General features: G+C 45.1%; 1 protein-coding gene across 2 annotated transcripts in view; it reads left to right on the top strand.

The window, feature by feature from the left end:
* tmtc3 (transmembrane O-mannosyltransferase targeting cadherins 3) overlaps nucleotides 1-24,875 on the top strand; it is a 241,361-nt gene that overhangs the window by 58,600 nt on the left and 157,886 nt on the right. For both annotated transcript variants that reach the window (XM_084334576.1, XM_084334577.1), the window contains exon 5: nucleotides 18,720-18,835. In XM_084334576.1, coding sequence (XP_084190702.1) covers nucleotides 18,720-18,835 — 116 coding nt within the window. The remainder of the gene's footprint in view (nucleotides 1-18,719; nucleotides 18,836-24,875) is intronic.

Below are 24,875 nucleotides of genomic sequence, written 5' to 3'. Positions count from 1 at the left end.
GTCCTCCCGATGTACCACGTCGGTAAATAATTGTCCAATTATCTAGCAGTCACCGTCAATGTGTCAACTAGACCTCCCCCTTGGAAGGGTGCAGGCGATCAACTGTTTCAATCCGGACCAAAGGAAATAATTCTGACTCTTGTTTGAACGTTATTTATTTAGGATACATATCCAAACGCTCAAATACTCCAGTGTCATTGACAAACAGCCACCAGGTGGTCAATTTAGACAGCACATAGCTGGTAGCATTAGTCATTAGTTTAGACAACGGTCAGTAGTAGTAGCACTTAGCCAGTAGTAGTAGCATTTAGCCAGTAGTAGTAGCATTTAGCCAGTAGTAGTAGCATTTAGCCAGTAGAGTCGATACAGATTATTTACCTATACAAAAAGGGAACAAAACGGCATCCATTAGCCACATGTGCTATGCATACATAAATGATAGTTATGAACAGAGTCAGTGCAGAGTCCGTGCATACTGACCGAGGGGCCGATCACGTTTTTTTTTTTTTTTTTTTTTTTTTTTACTTTTTTTTTTTTTTATTCAACAAACATGACCATGTTCACGTCTTAAACTCATACTGAGGCCTTAGTTTTGGTTTTAAATTGCATATCATCATTCATTTATTTATTGTCACAGAGCAGAAGAATTTTGCCAAAACAAACCAATAGTATCCAGCTGCAGAACGGCAGACCAGCCACAATCTCAGACCCAAATAATTTTTATTTAAATTTTTTTTATCCCAATTTCTCACATTACATTCACCCTGAATGTTGACGTTATCCAGGTGAAAAGTTAACTTCATAAATCATTTGATGTATAATTAAATCAAAGGAAATGCGTTTGGGTCTGAGAGTGTGGCTGGTCTGCTGTTCTGCAGCTGGATACTATTGGTTTGTTTTGGCAAAATTCTTCTGCTCTGTGTGACAATAAATAAATGAATGATGATATGCAATTTAAAACCAAAACTAAGGCCTCAGTATGAGTTTAAGACGTGAACATGGTCATGTTTGTTGAATAAAAAAAAATAAAAAAAATAATTTTGATCGGATCGGGAAATATCGGTATCGGTAGATACTCAAAATCACATGATCGGGATCGGATCGGGAGCAAAAAAACGTGATCGGGACATCCCTAATTGATATCATTAAATCACTACCGTCTTGTACATTACTGGCCAATACCGTACAAAGGTATATTAGATGACAACACTTCCACAATAACAGGTTTCCACTCAAATACTCATTTAGAATATTTATTACATCAAAATAGTATTACATTATATACTTTGTTCACTTTAGATGCGCTTATAAGGCAAAGAATGTGCAGGCAAATCAATAATGAATATTAAGTAATTAGATCTAGGGATATTCTGGGAAGGGGGGGTGTACTACCGGTTGTAAGCCAGCAGGGGGGGGGCAATGCTCTATGAAAGTCAATGGTCCACGGAGGCGATATCACCCTTGTGTCAGCGGGGAATGCAGCCTGGTCCCAGGGTGCGTGCCGCGTAGGTGAAAGCCGTGGAGTCTCTGGTACGACAGAGACGGGCTTGAGTGATGGTCTCACGGGCAGGTGTAGATCCCACAGTAGCGGGGTAGACGGTTCTCTGTTCCAGCAGCTTGGTCAAAGCAATGAAGAATAATAATCCTTGCCGGAAAGTGGCACTGCTGGCGGGGTGTAAATCCTCCGTGGTGCGCGGTAGTAGGTATCCTCCGGTGCGTGGTAGTGCATGGTTGAACTTGACGTTACTATCTATCCTATTAGCACGCGGCAATTAAGTGCTCTATGTAGACGCACAATTACCCACTTCACGTGGTCTTTGACTCGTAATGAAGGTTTACTAATAAATAGAGAACGATACGTTAAACGAACGTATTAGGATAACACGAGACTCTATCTTGGGGCAATGCGAGCCCTACTCTGCCCACGTTGCGTAGTGGGGAGAGACGTCACTTGGATAACTGGAACTGAACGAGACTGAACGGGACAAGGGACTAAGAGGAGTTCTACATTTCTTGCGCCCTATTTATATGTACCGTGGACAAATAGTGCCATTCGTATTTTGGTAGCCGTATTCATGGGCAGAAGCTGGGCATGTACAGACATATCTCGTCGGTACCTTTGAAGTCAGCTCTAGGGGGTAAGGCAGTGGCGCCAGGGGATCGCTTCCAATAGGAGAACGAATATTATGGTCTGTCCTGCTACCAGGTAAAGGGATATTCCGTATATATGTACAAAGAATATACAAGGGATATCAAACGATATACAAATATTATACATGGGATCTCAGGCAATAAATATATATATTCGGTTTAATCTGACCCTTTGTAACAGCCGCCCCCTAATTAGTCCCACCTAATTAGCTAAGCAGAGACAGATTAAGCCGCACTGTCCACTACTCAATGTCTGTGAGGGGTCGGTCAGTTCACAAAGTCAGGGGTCATGGTCGTCATTAGGCGAGTCGGGGAGCCTTGGCGACTCTATCAGCCTCGCCACGGGTCGGTTGTAGATCCGCCCTTGGCCGAGCACTTCTGCCACTCTGACCTTTCCGTCGGCACCAGTGGTCACTTTGCTTACGCGGCCGGCCGGCCACGCAGCTCGGGGTGGTGACTGGTCTATGGTCATGACGACTGGACGGGATGAAGGGGGGCTTAGGAGGAAGCGGGCCTGAGACTGCTTTGATCTGTGCTTGGCTGTGCTTTCTCCTCCTCCGTCTGTTTCTCTTGTTCGCTCTGTACCCCGTGTGAGGAGGGGCCGGTCCCGGCCGCCCCGTCAATGAGTCGCTTGGGGTGCTGGGTTCGAGGTCAGCTACGTCTGAAGCGCAGCTGAGGGGGGTGGAGTTCCGAACTCCCTCTGGTACCCACGGTTCTCTCACGGGCCTCTCGCTTAATGTCAATAGCCTCTGCTGTACGGGGGAGAGGCCGGTGTCTTCTTCTGTCGCTCTGGAGTGGAGGCAGCTAGTGGCTGCTGTTCGGTTGAGAGATTTAGCGAGGGGGCCTTGTAGTGTCCACCCTAGGCGGGTCTCGACTGCTGCAGGACAGCCTCGGGTTCCGGTATGGACCCGGTCTATCGGGACGATGAGGTCTGCATGGTCGGAGCCTATCAGCAGGGTCGGGGTGGCGCCGTCTATGAGCGGGATAGGTAGTTGACGCAGGTGCACGTATTTATCCATCAGCTGTGGGATGGGGTAGGTGTACTGTGATAGTCCTATTTCTTGGCTGGTGAAAGCATTTGTAATCCTATACCGTCGCTCTGGCTGCCCGCTTGCTGCGATAGTGAAGGAGACATTCTCGCCCTTTATCGTCTTTAAATCTCTTCTTATTGTCCGAATCGTCATTTGGTTCTCGCTCCCCCGCAGTCCCAGCTGGGCCGCAGCGGACGCGAGCAGAAGGGTCTTCTCTGACCCCGTCATCAAGGACGGCGTAAGTGTCCATGACTTTGTCCTCGTGGCTCAGGAGCACCCTGACCACTTTGAGGAGCACACGGGGGGTCCCGCTATGCTGGGGGTCTATGTGGAGCACTCCTGTCTCGGGTGGTGACGTAGACTCTATATGGCACGAGTCGCACCTTGACTCCCAGTGTCTGCCGTAGCAGTCGGGACACCAGGGAGCGGTCTGGTGGAACTTTGGTTCTGGTGCCACCGCCTCGGCATGGTACATCACCGCGACGGGCCACTCGGTTGTCCTGGCTGACGCTTGTTGATGTCATGCAGGACCTCCAGGTGGGTGCCACCGCACCTGCTGCACTTCTTTTTCAAGCGGCACTCAGCTGCTAGGTGGCTGCGCGCGCAGCGGAAGCAGCGGCGGTGGTCCTTGACCCACTGGCTCACATCATCCGTGGTCAGCTTCTTGAAATCTTCGCACTGATAGAGCCGATGTTCTCCCTCACAGTACTGGCACTCAATCTTCCACTGGTCCTCTTTCGTCGAGGGGGTGTTGTGGTTCTGGTGCGGCGGTACTGATTCGGCTTGGTGCATAACAGTCACCGATCTTCGGCCATCGTTTACTCTCCTAGGTCCCTCTCTGGAGCTTGGTGTGCTCCGCACGAACGTATCCAATCGTAGGCTGCTGACTTCTCTCGCCAGGAAGTCGGCCAAGTCTAGGAGGGATGGTTCTGGACCATTAGGATCACGGTGGTCTCTCTGCCGCCTGAAGCGCTCCTGTCTGGCGGGCGGCAGCTTCTCTAAAATCCTCTCGACGTTAGAGTTGGCGTATAGCTCGTGCATACCCTTTTCTCGTTGCGCTCCCAGCATCCCTACCAGGGACTGTACTTTTATAGACAGGTCGTCTAGTGAGCGATTGTCTGTTGCTGGGGGTAAGCGGTCAATATGCCTTATCTCTTCTATTACGTAATCCCATATACGTCCATATCTCTGGTCCAGCGCTGCTAGAGCCGCTGTGTATGGTGTCGAAGAGGTGGCATAGGCTAGCGCTATATTGTGCGCTCGCGGTACTTTCAGGTGCTTCAGTAATATTGCATACTTGTGGCGTTCATCAGCGACATCCACCATCATTGTCTCTAAGCACATCCGGAGCTCCGTGTACTGTGCTCGACTCTCATAGGCGAAGTCTGGAAATGACGGCGTGGCAATGTATGACGCCATGGATGACTGGCACATCGGTGAGCGTTGGGGGAGAGGCCTCCTAGGCGAGTCTCCTCTTGCGTGTCGTCTTGGGCTGGTACTTGGTGGGTACCGAAGGTCGGGTACCCAGGTGCTGTTCCTCGGGGCTGGCGGTGCGTCAAACTCACCCGTGAGTTGAGTCGGGGGTTTGTAGCGCAGGGCCTCGGGGCTGACTTCTGGGCTGTACTGGACCTCCTGGTCCTGAGTACGTTGCTGCTGGTCGGGGCTGTACTGGGCCTCCTGGGCCAGAGTACGTTGCTGCTGGTCGGCTTGACACTCCTCCTCCTCCTCCTCCTCTCCCTCTGCTAGGACCTGGAGTCTTCTGTTCAGTCTCTCGGCGTGGTCCGGTTCTTCCCGGTTGCTAGGTCTCGTATGGACCGGCCGGGGAGGGGGTTCGGAGACGTGGACAGGATCCTCCTGTAGGCGGGGTCCCGGGTCGCTTCGTCGGGTAGGGGAATGTGTCCTAGACCCATATCTTGACGACCTCTGAGAGCTCCGTGCGGAGTGAGGGGGTGTCGCCATGGCAACCAGTTTGTCCATCAGCTCCGCCTGCAGCCGGTCGCGCTCTGCCTCGCGCCGGGCATGGGCTGCGTCGCGCGCTGCTTCGCGCTGGGCATTGGCGATGTCGCGCTGTGCGTTGGCGACGTCGCGCTGGGCATTGGCGCTGGCATGGGCGGCGTGGAGCTGTGCATTTGCGACGTCGGCGCGGCTTCTCTCGATGTTCTCTTCTGTCTGGAGGCGTCTGGTCTCCAGTCTTATTCGGTCGTCTTCGCTCCTTTGTTGCGCCTGGAAGCGCTCTCGCTCACCTGCGAAATGTTCGCGCTCGCACGTCTGTTGCGCTTGAAGTCGATCGCGTTCGGTGGAGGCTGCCAGGGTGGCGATGAGTGCTTGCGCCAGCATCTTGTCCGCCTCGCTGGGGGAAGACGCCATTCGGGGCGATCGGCTCCCGGCAGTACTTGTTGGAGATCCGTTCTCCTGTTGCGTACCGGGGAGATCCGTCTCCTGGGTGCGCGTCTCTTTAGGGTTGTCTTCCTCCCGGAGCTGATCGGGGGCTATTTCTTCGGTATTGTCTGGGGGTAAAGTCGTGTCAGTTCCCTCCTGGTCCCCACCGTGAGCTTGGTCAGTTACATTAGCACCCACTAGGGCCTCTGTGGTCGGGGTAACCTGGTTGTTAAGGTCGGACATAATTTTACTTTCTACTTTTTCCGCGTTTAACTTCCCTTTAAAGCTAGGTATTGGACTGACGGAGTATGCCTCTAGATAGGGAGGTGGCTGCCGTCTGCACTGCGGGCGATCTAGCTTAGGAGAACCGTTTGTGGAGTGTTCGTCATCGGCCATGTCAATATTAATATTATATTAATATTACGCTAATTATTATCCGGGGCTCGAAGGACCAATTGTAACTGAGGGGTACAATTCCCTGACTGTATTAATCAAGTATTGATATCATTAAATCACTACCGTCTTGTACATTACTGGCCAATACCGTACAAAGGTATATTAGATAACAACACTTCCACAATAACAGGTTTCCACTCAAATACTCATTTAGAATATTTATTACATCAAAATAGTATTACATTATATACTTTGTTCACTTTAGATGCGCTTATAAGGCAAAGAATGTGCAGGCAAATCAATAATGAATATTAAGTAATTAGATCTAGGGATATTCTGGGAAGGGGGGGTGTACTACCGGTTGTAAGCCAGCAGGGGGGGGGGGCAATGCTCTATGAAAGTCAATGGTCCACGGAGGCGATATCACCCTTGTGTCAGCGGGGAATGCAGCCTGGTCCCAGGGTGCGTGCCGCGTAGGTGAAAGCCGTGGAGTCTCTGGTACGACAGAGACGGGCTTGAGTGATGGTCTCACGGGCAGGTGTAGATCCCACAGTAGCGGGGTAGACGGTTCTCTGTTCCAGCAGCTTGGTCAAAGCAATGAAGAATAATAATCCTTGCCGGAAAGTGGCACTGCTGGCGGGGTGTAAATCCTCCGTGGTGCGCGGTAGTAGGTATCCTCCGGTGCGTGGTAGTGCACGGTTGAACTTGACGTTACTATCTATCACATTAGCACGCGGCAATTAAGTGCTCTATGTAGACGCACAATTACCCACTTCACGTGGTCTTTGACTCGTAATGAAGGTTTACTAATAAATAGAGAACGATACGTTAAACGAACGTATTAGGATAACACGAGACTCTATCTTGGGGCAATGCGAGCCCTACTCTGCCCACGTTGCGTAGTGGGGAGAGACGTCACTTGGATAACTGGAACTGAACGAGACTGAACGGGACAAGGGACTAAGAGGAGTTCTACATTTCTTGCGCCCTATTTATATGTACCGTGGACAAATAGTGCCATTCGTATTTTGGTAGCCGTATTCATGGGCAGAAGCTGGGCATGTACAGACATATCTCGTCGGTACCTTTGAAGTCAGCTCTAGGGGGTAAGGCAGTGGCGCCAGGGGATCGCTTCCAATAGGAGAACGAATATTATGGTCTGTCCTGCTACCAGGTAAAGGGATATTCCGTATATATGTACAAAGAATATACAAGGGATATCAAACGATATACAAATATTATACATGGGATCTCAGGCAATAAATATATATATTCGGTTTAATCTGACCCTTTGTAACACAATGCAACGTACCGTTAGCCAGTTAGATCACCTACGGGGCTTTTCTCATTACAGGCCTATGGCTACGAGTGTCTCTTAAATAGTGCGTCATGCAGATGCTGAATCAGCCTCACCTGTCCACATATCAGTCTCCTGGCGGCGTGAATGCCTTCTACAACGCTGTTCCAGTTCCGCGTTGCCGTTTTGCGCTCTGATTGGCCGAGCGTGCGCATGAGCCGCGACTTTACACTCTCGCGCTGTGAAGCGCCAGCGGGGCGGTTTCTCCCTGGCTTCCGTGCGTCGCGCTGCCGCCGGCTTGACTCGGTCCAGCTCCAGCAGCAGCGGCCGTCTTCCGCCTGCGGTATCCTCCCAGAGGAATATTTTTAAATAGCAAGAATTATCAACTGGCAACTCTGTGCTAGGCAGACCTGCAGCTGCTGGTACTGTATGGAGAGAGAGGCACACAACAACAGACAGACAGCTCAGTGATTGAAACCGGCTGTCTGTCTGTTGTTGTGTGCCTCTCTCTCCATACAGTACCAGCAGCTGCAGGTTTGACCAGCACAGAGTTGCCAGTCGATAATTCTTGCTATTTAAAAATATTCCTCTTCTTCTCCCCCACTACTCCTCCAACGGGTGTTTGTGTGACCATGTCGACCTGAACAATGGGGGATAAATGGATAATAATAAGAACGAGATACCGCAGGCGGAAGACGGCCGCTGCTGCTGGAGCTGGACCGGGTCAAGCCGGCGGCAGCGCGGCGCACGGAAGCCGGGGAGAATATCTCTGTAGGAAGGGCGCTGGATAATTCTCCAGTAGTCATGCAAAAACTGAAAGAATGAGGCAGTTTGACATCAGGCACATTATTTTGACAGTGACCGGTTAGAGCTAGGAGAGATGTTGGTACAGCAAGAGGGGCATTGCTGATTTAAACATGTTTCTCATTTATTTGGTAAAAAATAAGGTTTACAGCGGTTTGCCATAAATACAAAGACCGAACTGGCACACAAAGACCGAACTGACTGAAAAATATAGGCAACATTTGTCAAAGTATTAACTTAGTGCAAACAAACAAAATAATTCAATTTTTTGTGGCCACATTATAGACGAAGGCCATCAACATAAAGTATTGATTGATTGAAAATTGTATTAACAGATTGCAGAATGGGTACAATACAGCACAGCTTAATACACACAATTGTTAAGGGGATGCACAGAGGATGCACAGAGTATGCATATGCTCAACAAGCACTAGACTTTCTTATCAAAAAGGAAAAGTCAGTGTTATTTAAAATAAATAAATCATGTGTACTAAATATATATTTACTTTTTAATTGCATGAAATATTATGAAGTATTCTCTTATGCCGTTTTTCATTGCATGGTACCTAATCAACTTGACTCGCTTTTGCTATTTGAGAGACTTGCTAGCCGTATTTGAAGTGACATCACACCAGGAAGTAAATAGTCAACAGTAACACACAGCATTGGAACCTGGAGAAGCCCTGATATAATATAAACGAACAGCTAATAAACGTGAAATTATCTTTAAACCGCTGTTGTCAAGCCTTGTCAATATACCCCCCCCCTTCCCCACTAATGGATCTTGTGTCGTGGAGTCACTTCGCTGTGAGCATTTCCGCGGTTAGCTTACGGCTAACATTCGTTAGCTTGCGGCTAACGTTATAACCGAACAATACACACATGCCCCGAACCGTGGAGGTCGTATCGAACGGTGCACGGTTTGAATGTGAACCGTTCCACCCCTAGTATTCAGGTAAACCTCGATCTATCTAGTGTGTGTACATGGCATAAAATCAAAGTGTGTCACTGTAGGCCTGCCTGGGCCCTGTCATTGGAATAACAAAGGAACAACAGACTATAAACTTGGCCTTTGTTCCAGGTTTGAATTGGTCTAGTGACATTGCATTCTGGGAGGGAGTGTAGTTCTCTTATAATTTTGCTGAATTCACTGAATCCTTTCAGACCCTCCTGCTGCGAATTGGTAAGGATTTTACCAGCATGTTTCATAGGACATTGATTAAAAACTATCGTCTCGAATTTTACAATTGATGGCTTATTTTGAAGGTATGAACCTGTAGTTTCATATTATGTAAAACAAATAGTGAAAATTCTTAAGGAGGGGGAGCATAACCGGCTAGACTTCAGAGGGCAGCTGGGAGAACAGTAAATAAAGATGAAGAAAGAGAGACTGGAGATTTTCTATTAGTATTGGAATAGTTCCCAGTGACTATTGAAATGGTAATGTTGTGAGCTTTGCCCATCCCTAATCCATTGTAACTTCTCAAGCTTTTAAAACCTTCCCCTGTTGATCAAAAGATTGCTTGAACATTTTGGTTTCATCATTGTAAGAAAACCACATGGATTATTGGCTGACGATCATATAACGGGCAAGAATGAACATGCGCACAAACATAACTTATAAGTTATACACACACAAACACAGCCGATTCAGTGCTTCTCCGCTCTGTCTCCCTTTCGACTCTGTGTGCGTGTGTTAAGGTCAAGTCTATTAGTATGTCCCAAACTGGGCAATTCATGTTACAGCAGATAAATAGGAGCTCCAAAAAAACACAGCAAACATACATAACAAGACGAACACACAGACAGACATGTAGGGGTGGACGGTATAAACGGTATACGGTATAAACGGTATGAATTTGCTCTATGGTATGGATTTTGACTATACCGTGTAACCGGTAGGGCAGCTCTAAAATAGCAATGACGTCATGTAACCACAGCGCGACTATTTCAATCGCATTTGCCCCTAAAAATAGATCGAATTAGTCATAGATAATAGATATGTGCAAACTGGAAAAAGTTATTTAGGAGGCTTCGCGCAGTGGGCGCATTGGGCGTGTCAACACGCAATTGTCATTTCATAATAAACACATATCACCGCGGCGCACAGCAAGTTTCAATTTCAGTTCCTGGCATTTTTAACCAGTATAGAAAGGTAAGAGATCTTACCTATCGTTTTTCTTATATGAATTATTCTACGTTAATAAAACATACCTGGTGATCAACTACAGTTTGCTGTAAACATTATGATATGTGTGTACTAGTGTTATGATAACGACGGGAGGACGGCTGCAGCAGTGGATTTGCGAAATAGCATGCAGCTGCAGAGCCGCAGAGCCAGTGGCTCTTTCAGGTCTGGTCACAGGCCCGCTCAACAGCGCCCCCCCCACCAAACGGCTGAACGACCTGAAAGAGCCACTGGCTCTGCGGCTCTGCGGCTCTGCAGCTACATATGCTTCTAGCAAAATCCAGCCCCGCTGTTTGCAATGGGAGCAGCACGGAGTCTCGACTCGGGACTTATTTTATTTGGAATATAATGACTTTATACGCAAAAGTAGCCTAGTTTTAAGTTAAAATATTATAAATCTACATGCCTTGAGGATGTCATTCTTTATATAGCCTGCCTATCAGGCAAAAAAAAATTATTCTAACGGAAACACTGATACCGTGATATATACCGTTACCGTCTATGCTTCAAATTATACCGTGATATAAATTTTAGACCATACCGTCCACCCCTACAGACATGTACAGTACATGGTTGCAGGATCAGATCATGATAAGTCATGTTTTTTTTTAACAAAAAAGGTTTCGGGATTTGATTGGGCTTAACACATTCCCTGCCACGCAATTTGAGCATCTTATACCATTCTCTGCCAGCACTGTAAGTCTATGGAGATGTTCACCTTCTTTGCAGGGCTATAACTTTTTAAATTGTATTGCTAAATTGACATTACTATGGCCCATTCAACATCGATTATCTATCGTTCAGGATGTAGGAACGTTTAACTTTTTCATTCATACATTCATACGAAAATACCGTCTAGAATATAAATATGTTTTTATCGTTTTCTGCAGTAATTCCTAAAACGTGAGATATAGGCATAAACGCATATATAGATGATCAAATGCCGTTTCTTGCCGACCCACGCTATATTAAAAATGTCAACTGTACATGATCCTAAACGTTATGACTGATCATGCGCGGATGAACGGAGGGGGGGGGGGGGGGGGGGGGGGTCGTTTATAATTCCGTGATCGTCGTTAAATGCTTTATGTAGTATGGGTGATATATTGATCAGAGCAGTTTGCATGGATAATAATAAACAAACAAGCTGAAAGTAACGTCAGCGTCCTCTTACCGTTCGACGATGAGACTGGAGGAAAAATATCCCACTTATTTGACGGCGATCGCCTAAATCCATTTCCGGTTTGTATAATCATAATACACGGCCAAATCGTATAGATTATTGCATTATGGCAGCGATCGCTACACACGGACGTGTGTCTACAGTCCCGCAACAATATGCGAGTGGCCGGACGCTTTTCGGAGACGCACCGAGATCGACTCGTCCATTTCCGGTTTGGCAACTCGCATATCATCCACCAGGGGGCAGTATTGAAGCGTTGCAGAGTTGTGCCGGCTCACACTGCATCAGACCAGGCTCCGTGAGGGAAATATGAATAACATGGCGAAAAATTTAAATATGATCTCAATAACGTTGTACGCCGTGGATTGGCAGAATTAGCATGAACTTGAAACACGTTGTACGACGTTTATGGCGCAGGATGTGTTAATATAGCCGATATCGAGAAAAAAAAAAAAAGGATTGGTCCGATATCGATCCAAGACCTGATTGGCCGGTCATGGGTCAATGGATGACCAACCCAAGCTGAAAACCGCCTAATTCCGGTCACTGGCCGATCGATCGGTGCATCTCTTAAGTCCTAGCCTGAAGAGACATTGTGATTAAAGCCAGGGAATCCATTGCTACTGTGTAGCTTTCTATGGGGTTTTCTTAGCGGGGAATAGGCTGTAATTGGTCGAAATACGTCACATTGGCATCGGTGAAAGAGGTAAACAGGAATTTGCGTGGAATTTGTCAGTAGAGAAGGGACACGAGAAGGAACTGGTGAGTGGATGTCAGTAAACAAATTGTTTTACAGAACGATAGTAGTGAGTTATCTGTTGGTTATTGACTGAATGTTTGATTGTTTCAAGGTTTGTAACCTGTTGGAGAAAAAAATTAAAGAGTATTTGACAACTGAGTGTCATCCTGTCCATCCCTTCACCCCCAGCTGTGGGAGTAAAGCAGCACAGCTACAATAATTTTTAAATTCTGACATACAGTTAAAAAGTTACAGGCATAGTTACAGACTCCAACTTTGACACTTTGGTGGCGCTAGAGTGCAAGAGTTGTCAGAGATCACGTGAGGGTCCCTAAACTGTCTGCCAAATGTGGTTTTGATACATTAAACCATTTCTGAGACATGATTCAACTTTCTGTTTGGCAGCTTTGTAACTAAATTCAATTGGCTGTCAAAAGCGAATGCATTGGAAAATCCAAAAGCAAAGTCATACCTGTGTAGACATTGGTCTACAGATTATGTGTACCACATTTCGTGCAAATTGGGGAAAATCTGTAGGAGGAGTAGCATTTTAAGTGTTTTTCACAAAATGCAAAATGGCGGCAATCCAATATGGCAGCAAATTATGTCATTGAACTCGGCTTGAGCCAAGGATTCCAACGGTACCATGTAAAACACAGGGGGAGAGCTGAGGAGAGATTGCTAGATTTGCAGCATATGAGCCTCTCTCTGTCTCTCCCTCTCTCTCTCTATCTTTTTCTCTCTTTTTGGGAAGTGCAAGTGTCTGACAGGGAAACCGCTTCCGCATTATTTCCACTCGCTCCGTTTTGGTCATAACTTCCTCTAATTGTTGATTGTGGGTGGTGGCTACAACCACAGAAGGAGCTGCAGTTACGCACATCACTATTCTTAGATGTCACAGATTGACGTAAATTCAGATGGCTTGGTTTAGTGGGGGAGGATCTTGTCTCAGCTGAATTGGAGGAATGCACCCGAATGAGAATTTCACACCTAGTCAGTGTTGGTACAACCCCACATTGCTAGAAAACAATGCAAACCACTGGAAAAGGCCATTTATAAGATAGTGGAGTAAGTGGACCTTTAAGTATTTGGCCACATCTAGCTTGTCTGTGATGAGGGTGTTTTCTGTCTTCTTGGTCTTTAGTTTTTTGCTGCAGCCTAGTTGGTTGTTGAGTCATTTCCAAAGTGCACAGGGTTTGTTTTTGTTTTCCTCAGTTTAGTCATTGATGAAATTTTTTTTGCGGATTGATCATGGTATTTACATCGTTTCTTAGGCTGTTTCTTTGTATTTTGAGTTCTACCACGTGGGCTTGGATATCTCTGTTTGAGTTTGGTTTTATTTTTTATTTTAATTTTTTTTGGAGAAACCAAGCCATGTTTCTTCAACTAGTGTACCACTGAGCTCATCTGACCAGTCCATGCTCTCCAGTTCTTGGTTAAAGGCCTCGCTAGAGTAGGTTTTGAGGTCCCTAGATGTGACTGTTTTGTGACAGCCGGCCTTTTGTTTTTACTTTTTGCGGGTCCAGAATAGCATATAATGATCATTTAACCCGCATGCTATCACCCCTTTGCTGGAGATCATGGACTTGTCAGAGGTCAGAATGAGATCAATGGTAGTTTTTGTTGAATCACACACTCTTGTGGGTTGGGTGATTAGCTCGTTGAAACTGTGCAGATCACAAAACCTAAAGAAGGCCTTGAAGACGGGTGCTTCTTTACGTAGCATATCTGTGTTCCAGTCCCCAATAAGAATGTTTTCTACATGTTCAACCCCAGCTAAACACCCGTCAAGTGTATCATAGAAGCCACTCTGTTCTGGCGGTCTATAGATTGTGCCGACTAGTACAGATTTAGCCCTTTCAAACAAAATTTCAACCCATACAGTTTCAATCGTCTCATGATTCAGGTCAGTACGGTTAACACATTGGTCGCCTAAATCGCTTTTCAGCGTTATTGCCCGCCATGCGTTGACCGCCAACATCGCTGTACAGTGTTTTTGAGATCAATATTAAATTTTCTCGCCATGGCATTCATAATTTATCCACCCAACCCCCGATGCCCTAGCAGGACCCTAGATGGGACTGCAACGGCTCAATACCGTCGCCTGGTGGATGGTCGGGCGAGTTACACTCTCGCAAAAACCGGAAGTGTCATCGGTGCATCGAGGAAATTCCTCCGGCAGTCACATCTCGCTACGGGACTCCTGACAGACACTATAGTACATAGTACAGTTTTTTCTCCCTTCCCCAATTTTCGTATTGTCCAATTCTACCCTCCTCTGTCTCGAACGTTGTTAGGCCATGCCTCCCACAAGCCGGCTGCAATGTGGACGAACACGAGTACACGAGGAGGCAGCCGTCGCAGCTTTTCACCTGCACAGCGCAATCTCTCAGCGGCGAGGGTCTGCGTGGGAGGGACACGCCGCCCCCGTCGCTTCCTGATATGGATCGCTTTCTAAACTTAATAATCTATATGATTTCGGCGTTTACCGCGCCATACAAACCGGAAATGGACCTAGGCCATCGGCGTCGAATAATTGGGATCTTGCACCGCCAGTCTCATCGACCCACGTTAACGTTATTTTCAACCCGATTGTGCGTTTCCTTGTTTGTAATCAGTCTGATCAATATATCCACCCATAGTAAATAAAGCCGTTACTGATGATCAAGGAATTATAAACGACCCCCCCCCCTCCCCCCTTTCCTCCACGCATGATGAAGCATAATGTATACCGATCATATACATTAGATTTTTTTTTTTTTTTATCCACTTTTCTCCCATTTTTCTATATTTTCTCCCATCCCAATTTCGTATCATCCAATTCAACCCTCCCCTGTCACGGACGCTGTTTCTTGCCTCCCACAAGCCGGCTGCAATGTGGACTAAGTCATACATAGCACAAGTCCCCTCCAGTACTTGAGGTAACAGCAGTCGCATCTTTTCACCTGCGCAGCTCGATCTCTCAGTGGCGAGGAGTTACGCGTGGGAGGCTCACGCTGCCCCCGACACTTCCTGATTCTACTGCGCAGGCGCACCAACCGACCTGTAGGAGTCGCTGTCCACAACGCCCGATCCCCACCCATCAGTTTCCCACCCCCTAATACGGCCAATGTGTATTAGTACGGACGACCAGCTAAACTGAAAGCAAATGTGGAGCGCTGGGCTCGAACTGACGAGCCCAGCGTCTCCAGCATTTCGTGGCGAGTGCCTTGCCCACTACGCCACGTAGCCGCCCTATACATTAGATTTTCTTTTATATAGCGTGTATGGGAAAGAAACGGCAATCGATAATGATCTATCATATGCGTTTGGGCCTATAACTAGCGTTTTTGGAATTACAGCAGAAAAGATTAAAAATATACTTATATTCTCGAAGGTATTAACACAACAATATATGAATGAAAAAGTATAACGTTCCCACATCCTGAACGATAGATAATCGATGTTGAATGGGCCATAGTAATGCAGATATAGCAATACAATTAAAAAAGTTATAGCCCTGCAAAGAAGGTAAATATCTCCATAGGCTTTTAACGGTGGCAGAGAGGGGTATAAGATGGGCACAACCCCCGGCGGTCAATGTGTTAATGAATTTGGTATCTTTATGAATATACATGCAGACACTACCTCCATGCTTGTTCCTATCATTTCTGACTATTGAGTAGTTTTCAATTTCAATCTCTGGGTCTTTCACTAATTCGTCAAGTTTTGTTTCAGAGAAACATAGTATGTTTGCTAGGGATGCACCGAAATTTCGGTGGCCGAAAACTTTCGACCGGAAATGGCCAAAAATGAAAGAGTTTTTTCACCGAAAATATATCACCGAAAGTCAAAGAACATAAACAACCTGTAACCTAACGTGTGTTGTTGTGATGACTTAATCAAAACGCGGCTTCAGTCATTACATGCGCAACGTGAGCTCTTCAGTCCTGCGTTCTGGCAGCCTGTGATAATTTGTATGTAGATTGGTAGCGAGCTGCAGCGCAGTTCTCCTCTCCGGTCTGAGACCAATAGGGTCCAGCTACAGCACCGGAGAATCTTCTCACTGGGCAATCCTGTGGCAGCCACGAACCTTCTTTCTATAGAAGGAGCACGGATGTTCAATCAATCAATCAATCCAATAACACACGCTCGTCGCTCACTTAAAACAGCGCACCTCCCAGCTGCTATATAGAAAGTAGTAGGTTCGTGGCTGCCACAGGCTTGCCCCTTGAGAGTATTCTCCGGCGCTGCAGCTGGACCCTACTCGCGGAGACACGCTGTGCTGTGGGGATAACTCCTCTTGGGACTCGGGAGTCGCGCTGTTTCTATGTAAACTCTGCGCGCAGCCCGTCCAATAAATGCGTCTTTAACATGCTTTATATCCTCGCCATTACTATATGCCCGTTGTGGTTAAAAACCTTAACTAACGTTAGCGTTAAGCTAGCTAACAACGCTTCAGTTCCTCTTTCAATCGTCTTTCTTAAGCTACGTCATCCCCCGCTAAGAGTCACGGGAGATGTAGTATATACAAGTCCTTCCATGTAGGCTAGAACGCAGTGAATTATGACAGTAGTTCAAGTTTCTTTATTAGTTGTCAACTTGTCATACAAAAATACAGAGTACTTTTATATAAAATGCTTACTGTAGCCACTACAGTAACATCATTAAGTCTGCTATAAGCTATTCTCCCTCTTGTGTGTGCAGATTTTTATGCAGTTTTAAAGCACCTTGGCTTTGTTCTGAATGCACTTGGTTGTAGTTATCCTACGGAGAAAAGAAAATGCACTTTACTTTTATTAATATTATTTAAGTTAAGTTTTGCCATAATCATGTCTTTTGTCATAATCAGGTAGCTGAACAAAAAAAAATACATTATATACCGTAATTCCTCTAATAGTAACCCCGGCTTGTATTTGTTTCAACTGTAGCGGGTACCAGGCTTGTATTAGGAGGAGGCCTGTATAAGAGGGAGGCCTATATTTCAAATTTTCAAACGGATCATAATGAATAAATCAACATTTTGTGTCAGTTTGAACCCAGTAAAATGTACTGGGTTCATTTATTGAAACCAAGTACTGTATGAAATAGTAAACAGTGCAATTACAGGTGGTCACTGGTCATTTCAACGTTTTCAAAGTGGGGGGTGTTTTGTCCTGGGTTGTTAGCCATGTTAGCTCGCCGGCCATCGGGCAATGCCTTGCTGTTTAAATCCTGCGACGTGCTGGGCGCCACGGTTGTGAACCCTGGTTCCTTCCTTCTCGCTGCGGCCTCTCGTGTTATTTTGTAGAGGCTTTAGTATAAGAGAATCATTGGTTTTCTATCAAACTTGCCTGTCGGGCAAGTTTCTTGTGATCCGGATTCGATGTTAACACTCTGTGTATCGCCGTCATTCCAATGGCTGGATGTTTCCTCTCCGAGCCCTTTAACAAGTAGAAGTCACAATGGGACTTTTTTTGCGCTTTCGCTACTTTCCACTTCTGTCTGGTGTTGTTTCAGTGGTGAATTAAGGTACAAATCCATAATCCACAGGAGGGAGAGTAAAAAATGCGCAAAAAACCTTGTTGTTGATTTGTAGCGTTGATTTTGCCGGGAACTGCGTGTAATGCGACCACCCATGTCGAAGCCGGATGTCCAAGTAAATGAGGAGGAGTATAGAGCCCTGGTGGAGAGCTTTGTGGGGTGGTGCGACAGCAACCACCTCCAACTCAACACCAGTAAGACCAAGGAGCTGGTGGTGGAGTCATATCCGAGGGGGGGAGGTGGAGGTGGTGGAGTCATATAAGTTCCTTGGGGTACACCTGAACATTAAACAACACAGTCTACAGGAAGGGACATAGCAGGCTGTTCTTCCTGAGGAGACTCGGGTCCTTCAATGTTTGCAATAGACTGCTGCAGTCATTCTACCAGTCTGTAGTGGCCACCGTCCTCTTCTATGCTGTGGCATGCTGGGGGGGCTACATCAACTCGAGGGACACCAACAAACTGAACAAGCTGGTGCGGAATGCTAGCTCCGTGGTGGGAGTCGAGCTGGTCAGACTAGAGGTGGTGGCAGAGAGGGGGATGAGAAGGAAGCTGGCTGCTATCCTGGAGCTGCCAGACATCCAACTACAACTACTAGGAACCCAAAAAGGACAATAACACTACCTTATGCATACTGCACCTTATGTGAATACTGTATATTTCAGTGAGTTTGTTAGTTAATTATATGGACTTGTTATATTGTTTACACTGCTTGTTTTTACTACCTGTACCTCCCCTCCCCCATGCTGCTATGATGCCTGAATTTCCCCAAGGGGATCAATAAAGGAACATCTCATCTTATCTTAATTTATAAACAAGAGGCTTTCCCATTGTCAATTGTGCATTGTTGGCAGCTGCTGCCAATAGCCATGCAACTTTCCCCAAATGTTTACTATCTCATTGGTCCCCTTAGTATTTGGGACCCACTTGGAAACTTTGCTTAGAGATATTAATTGAAAATATTAATAAATAAATTATCTGGAAACATTTTCTGTCAAAGACTGTTGATATATTCATATATATATATATATATATATTTTTTTTTACAGTTTGGAGCCCCATTGCTCTGACCGTGGTTCTCGTGGCTGCAGCAACGTTATGCAAGGAGCAGGGCATCACCGTCGTCGGCATCTGCTGTGTACATGAAGTGTTTATTGCACAAGGGGTGAGTCTCATTACCTCGCTTCACTGTTTGTGAACATGGCATCAGCAACAAGCAACAAGCAACAAGCCATGAAGCCAAGTCAACAAATAGACATTTAGGTAGATAGATTGACCGACAAACCACCTATCTACCAGCTGGCATACACGGTGTACCTGACAAGGCGAGACAGATGGGAGTCTAGCCAGAAAAGAAGTTGCCACACGACATGTCTACCACCAAAAGCAAGAGTCACCTGTCAACCATCAGTCTACAGTACTCTGATTAATGAATATGAACACTTGGCTATGTAAGGGATAATCAACTTGTAGGTGTGTTGTAAGCGGTTTTAATGTTCCTATGGTTATAGGTCGGGTAGCGGATGAATTTAGAACAGTGATTAAACTTGAACCAAAAATACGTGTGCATTTAGCGCACACCTGCCGGCCAATCAGAAAAGGTATTCAGAGAGTGGTATCTGTTTTTCTCCCAAGTTTTGCATGTTTTCTAAATCGCCACCATGTCCTAAATTTTCACTCAATCAAGATTCAAGATTCAAGATTCAAGAGTTTTAATTGTCACGGCATACAGGTATACAATGAAATGCGGCTGGTCTTGCCCGCGACGATGTGCAATACAGTGGTACAACATATAATAGAATCCAATAAAATACAGTGGTACAACATATTAATAGAATCCAATAAACAGTGCAATAAACAGGTACATGGTGTGCCATCTCGGTATCTGTACATTAGTATTTACAGAGCATATAGGACATGCTAGTTAGCTTTAGTAGTGCAATACACTGTTCCTGATGTTATACTATTTTAAGTGGCCTTTCCTCTGGCCATAAGTGTGCGTGTGTGCGGCATGAGTGTTAAAGTGGCTGCTAGTGTGTGAGCGTGCTCAGCGTGCGTGTCGTGTATGTACTTGTGTGTGGATAGTTCAGTTTCTGTGTCTCTCGATGTTCATTGTTCAAGGCTCTGATGGCCTGGGGGAAGAAGCTTAGCCTAAGCCTCTCCGTCTTAGTCTCTAGAATTCGCAGGCGTCTGCCTGACCTCAGCAGCTGGAACAGGCTGTTATTGGGGTGGTGGGGGTCTTTCATTATCCTGCAGGCTCTGGATTTGCACCTCTTGTTGTATAGAGCCTGCAGGGGAGGTAGCGCAATACCCGTGGTACGCTCGGCTGAGCGCACCACACTCTGTAGGGCCTTCTTGTCCTGTGCCGTGCTGTTCCCATACCAGGCAGTGATGTTTCCGGTCAAGATGCTCTCTACAGCTCCTGAGTAGAAGGACTGAAGTATCTTCCCCGATACTCTGAACTTCCTTAACTGTCTCAGGTGGTAGAGGCGCTGCTTCGCTTTCTTTACTACTGTGCCTATGTGTGTTGACCATGTCAGGTCCTCTGAGATGTGGACCCCCAGGTACTTGAAGCTGCTCACCCTGTCCACGGTAGCCCCGTTAATCCTCAGTGGTGTGTGTGTCTCCCGCTGTCCTCTCCTATAATCCACGATCAGCTCCTTGGTTTTACCAATGTTCAGGAGCAGGCTGTTGTCCTGGCACCAACGTTCCAGTACCTCAACCTCCTCCCGGTAGGCCTTCTCGTCGTTGTCCGAGATCAGCCCCACCACCACCGTGTCGTCGGCGAACTTCACAATGGAGTTGGAGCTGAACTTGGCCACACAGTCGTGTGTGTAGAGTGAGTACAGCAGGGGGCTTAGAACACAGCCCTGGGGGGACCCGATGCTCAGGGTGATGGTGTTGGAGGTCTGACCCCCCACCCTGACCGCCTGGGGTCTTTCACTCAGAAAGTCCAGTACCCAGGCGCTCAGGGCGGAGCTCAGGCCTAGCTCGATCAGCTTGTCCACCAGTCTGGTGGGGACTATGGTGTTGAACGCTGAGCTGTAGTCAATGAACAACAGTCTCACATAGCACGGTCAATCTCTGACCTTTTTGCTCACAACAAAATATTTCTACTCTAGGCTGTTCAGTATTCACAAAATCAGCATAAGTTTGACATGTGTGCTACTCAGCCAGGTCACAGGCAGTTCATCAGCCCATAGAAGGACACAGACACTGCTCTACACGCACGCACGCACGCACACATTTTTCACTATAGTTACATTGCATCCTATTATGCTATATAGTGTATATATAATTCAATTGCAGTCTTGTTTCTTTAATATTCCCTGTATTTTTACAATAGTGACATTGCGTCCTATTATGCGTCTAATCTACATATTATACTATAGCCTGTATGCCTCTCTGTCGTCTTGTCACAATGTGATGCTCACATCAAATTCTGCTGTATTTACATACTTATTTTAAAACGTCTTTGGTCACTTGTAGCAGATAACAGAAAGGCGGCCTTTGGTCGAGAATAAAGGTAAAACAGGTTCAGTCATTGTCATATGATGTTCTCAAATCAATGAGTAATCACGTTTAATAATTGTGATTTTAATATCGATCAAAATAATTGTGATTATGATTTTTTTCTACAATCGAGCAGCCCTACTTTGCGTATCTATAGACAACCGAAAACATCGGTTAACTATATACAAACGGACAAACAAACTGAGGCAAAAACATAACCTAACTCTACTGACCGACAATATCATATGTAAATATGAAAGAGAGGGGTCCAACATTCTGAACTTACCCTTTTAACCAGCTTTTAGATTTCAGCTTTCAGGTTTTATATTTCAAAGGTATATATTATATAAGATACTCCACTCCTTCTATCCCGGGGCTGTAGAGAGCATTCTGACTGGAAACATCACTGCCTGGTTTGGAAACAGCACAGCACGGCACAGGACAGGAAGGCACTCCAGAGAGTGGTGCGCTCAGCAGAGTGTACTACGGGTATTGCACTACCACCCTTGCAGGATTTATATAACAGAAAGTGCAAATCCAGAGCCTGCAGAATTATGAAAGACCCCCACCACCACAAAAACAGCCTGTTCAAGCTGCTGCAGTCAGGCAAGTGCCTACGGTCACACGCTGCAAGAACAGAGAGACTCCGGCTCAGCTTCTTCCCCCAGGCCATCAGAACACTGAACACTGAACTCTCCACTCACAAGTACACATGAGCACACACACACACACACACACACACACACACACACGCACACGCACACACAAAACTCATGAGGCAACCGCTAAAACAATCACTTTAAACAAAATGTCAATTTAAAAAAATGGAAAGTCACTTTAAAGGAAGGAGGTACTTTATAGTAGTTTAGATACTTTAAAGAGTAAAATTGTAAATTGTATAGTAGTGTATATAGGAACCAGTTTCTCAGGAACTTAGCATGTCTTTTTTACCATGCATATCTTGTGTCTTACCTATTTAATTTTTTCTATGCCTATTTTATTATTGTATTTTGCACAATCAATGCAGGCATGACCACCCGCATTTCACTGATTGCCCTGGTATGTATGTGACAAATAAACCTCTTGATCCTTGATTCTTGATCCACCTAACGATTGATGGAGATTTGCAGCTGAGCAACTCTCGCATCAACTCAATTAGGGAGCAGCTGAGCTGATGGACTCAGTATTACAGTAGTGTTTTAACTTGCACTGCTATAGCTAGACTTAAGGTAAAGTTATTATGTTGAGTGAATATCTTATTTTTTCACCAAGATTGAGCTAGCAAAGCACGTTTGGTGTTTTGAGAGCCAGTATTTACACACACACACACTGTGACACACACTGTGACACACACACACACACACACACACACACACACACACACACACACACACACACACACACACACACACACAAGGGGTCCGCCTCGCCCACCTGACCTACCGCACCCCTAATGGTTCACAAGAATTTAGGGAAATTTAACTAAACACCCTAAAAAGGCAATGGTAGGGGAGTATAGCCTTGATCCAGTTGCAAGTAGGTCATCAAGAACCCTAAAGTACCTAATTGTTTACATATCTAAATCTAGGGTTGTGTGATATAGAAAGAAATAATACCACAATATTCAGAAGCCCCTTTCTTTTCTAAATCTCTCTCTCTATACTATATATATATATATATATATATTAGTGCTGTCAAACGATTAAAATATTTAACTCGATTAATCGCATGATTGTCCATAGTTAACTCACGATTAATCGCAAATTAATCGCATTTTTATTTTTTTATTTTTTTTTACCTTAAACGAATCTTTTTCAAGTTCCAAGTTTTAATACTCTTATCAACATGCAAGTCAACAAATGCTTGCTTTATGCAGCCATTTAACACAAAAGGATGACCCTCATGCATTGCAAATTTGCATCAAATTCAAAACAGTGATGCACAAAATAACTTAAAAGAAAATAATAATTTAAAACAATGAATAAAGTGTGCATGAAATAATAGGGGAAAGAAAACGTTAGGAACTGAGAGCATCAATACATGATACATCACATGAGTGAAGTCTAGTAAAAATTTTTTTTTTTTTTTTTTTTTTTAGTTAATCTTGAGTTAAAATAATTAGTGGCCTTAATAGAATCGGGAGTTAACGCGTTAATATCGCGATAACTTTGACAGCCTTAATATATAATATATATATATATATATATATATATATATATATATATATATATATATTAGTGGTGGGACTCGATTAAAAAATTTTATCGAATTAATTTCGAGACTTTATAGTTAATTAATTTAAATTAATCACATTTTAATCGTATATCAATATTTGATGCGAAAAGCAACATTTTCAATTCAAATAAATTTCGGTATACGAGTGAATCAATGAATATACATTATACATACGTGTACCATAATTTTCGCACTATAAGCCGCACCTGAATATAAGCCGCAGCAGCTAAATTGAATGATTTGTACATTTATAAGCCGCACTGGACTATAAGCCGCAAGTGTTTTAATGTTTAATTACCATATGTAAGGGTTCGTGCACAGAGGGGATTGTCGGGAAAGAGATGGCTGTTTGAGGAAGCTCCCATTTATTAACATGTTTGTTTAAACAGGAACGTTAGCCAGCGCCAGGTACAGTAGCTACCAACGTTAGCTCTCATAACGATAGCCAGTTAGCCAGCGCCAGGTACAGTAGCTACCAATGTTAGCTCTCATAACGATAGCCAGTTAGCCAGCGCCAGGTACAGTACCTACCAACGTTGGCTCTCATAACGATAGCCAGTTAGCCAGCGCCAGATACAGTAGCTACCAACGTTAGCTCTCATAACGATAGCCAGTTAGCCAGCGCCAGGTACAGTAGCTACCAACGTTAGCTCTCATAACGATAGCCAGTTAGCCAGCGCTAGCCAGCACCTGCGAAATCGAATGCCAAACTGATGATATCATGAGCTATCAGTAGCTAGATAACATTAGACAACGCCTCATGTATTAATAAACTAAAGTGAATAGTTTGTTGACTGCCATTTTGTTTAATGCTTCAGTTATGTTGAAAGAGGAGCTCTGAGCTGCTCATGCACTCCTCTTGCCTTAATGGTTTGTTGACGTGGTTATGTGAGGCGGAGGAGGAGGGGCAAGGCGTGCACTGCTGCAGCAGATTTAGGAGTCTGATCTGACGGTCACAGAGCTAAGGGAGCGCGCCCAGTTAGCTGTAAAAATCCATAGATTAGCCGCACCATTATATAAGCCGCAGGGTCGAAAAATGGGGGGAAAAGCCGCGGCTTATAGTCAGAAAATTATGGTAAGCAGCAAAATCCTGTATTACCTACTAGTACTACACAGACCAACAGATCAATGCCATTTTTAACAAAGTGCAGCAATTTTAGGAATAATATATATAAGGACCTTTTGTAAACTCAAGCACTTTCGAGGTCAAAGTAAAACGCAGTACTTTCAAGTACATTCCAGAACAATTGAAAAAATCTTGATTGATCTAAATTTCTCTTATAAAAAATGTTTTATGAACTAACCAGACTAAGAAAAAAGGTTATTTGCGATTTATTATACTTTATACTTATAGCACATGCATGAGTCTGGTCTCTCTGGGACTTTATCGCATTCATTTCGATTAATTAACTACATAAAGAATTAAAAGTAGGGCTGTCAGTTTATCGCGTTAATTA

The sequence above is a fragment of the Notolepis coatsorum genome (genome assembly GCF_963971535.1).
Source record: "Notolepis coatsorum genome assembly, chromosome: 18".
NCBI lineage: Eukaryota > Metazoa > Chordata > Actinopteri > Aulopiformes > Paralepididae > Notolepis > Notolepis coatsorum.
The sequence above is the reverse complement of the archived record's forward strand: the minus strand, read 5'-3'. Positions and strand labels throughout refer to the sequence as shown.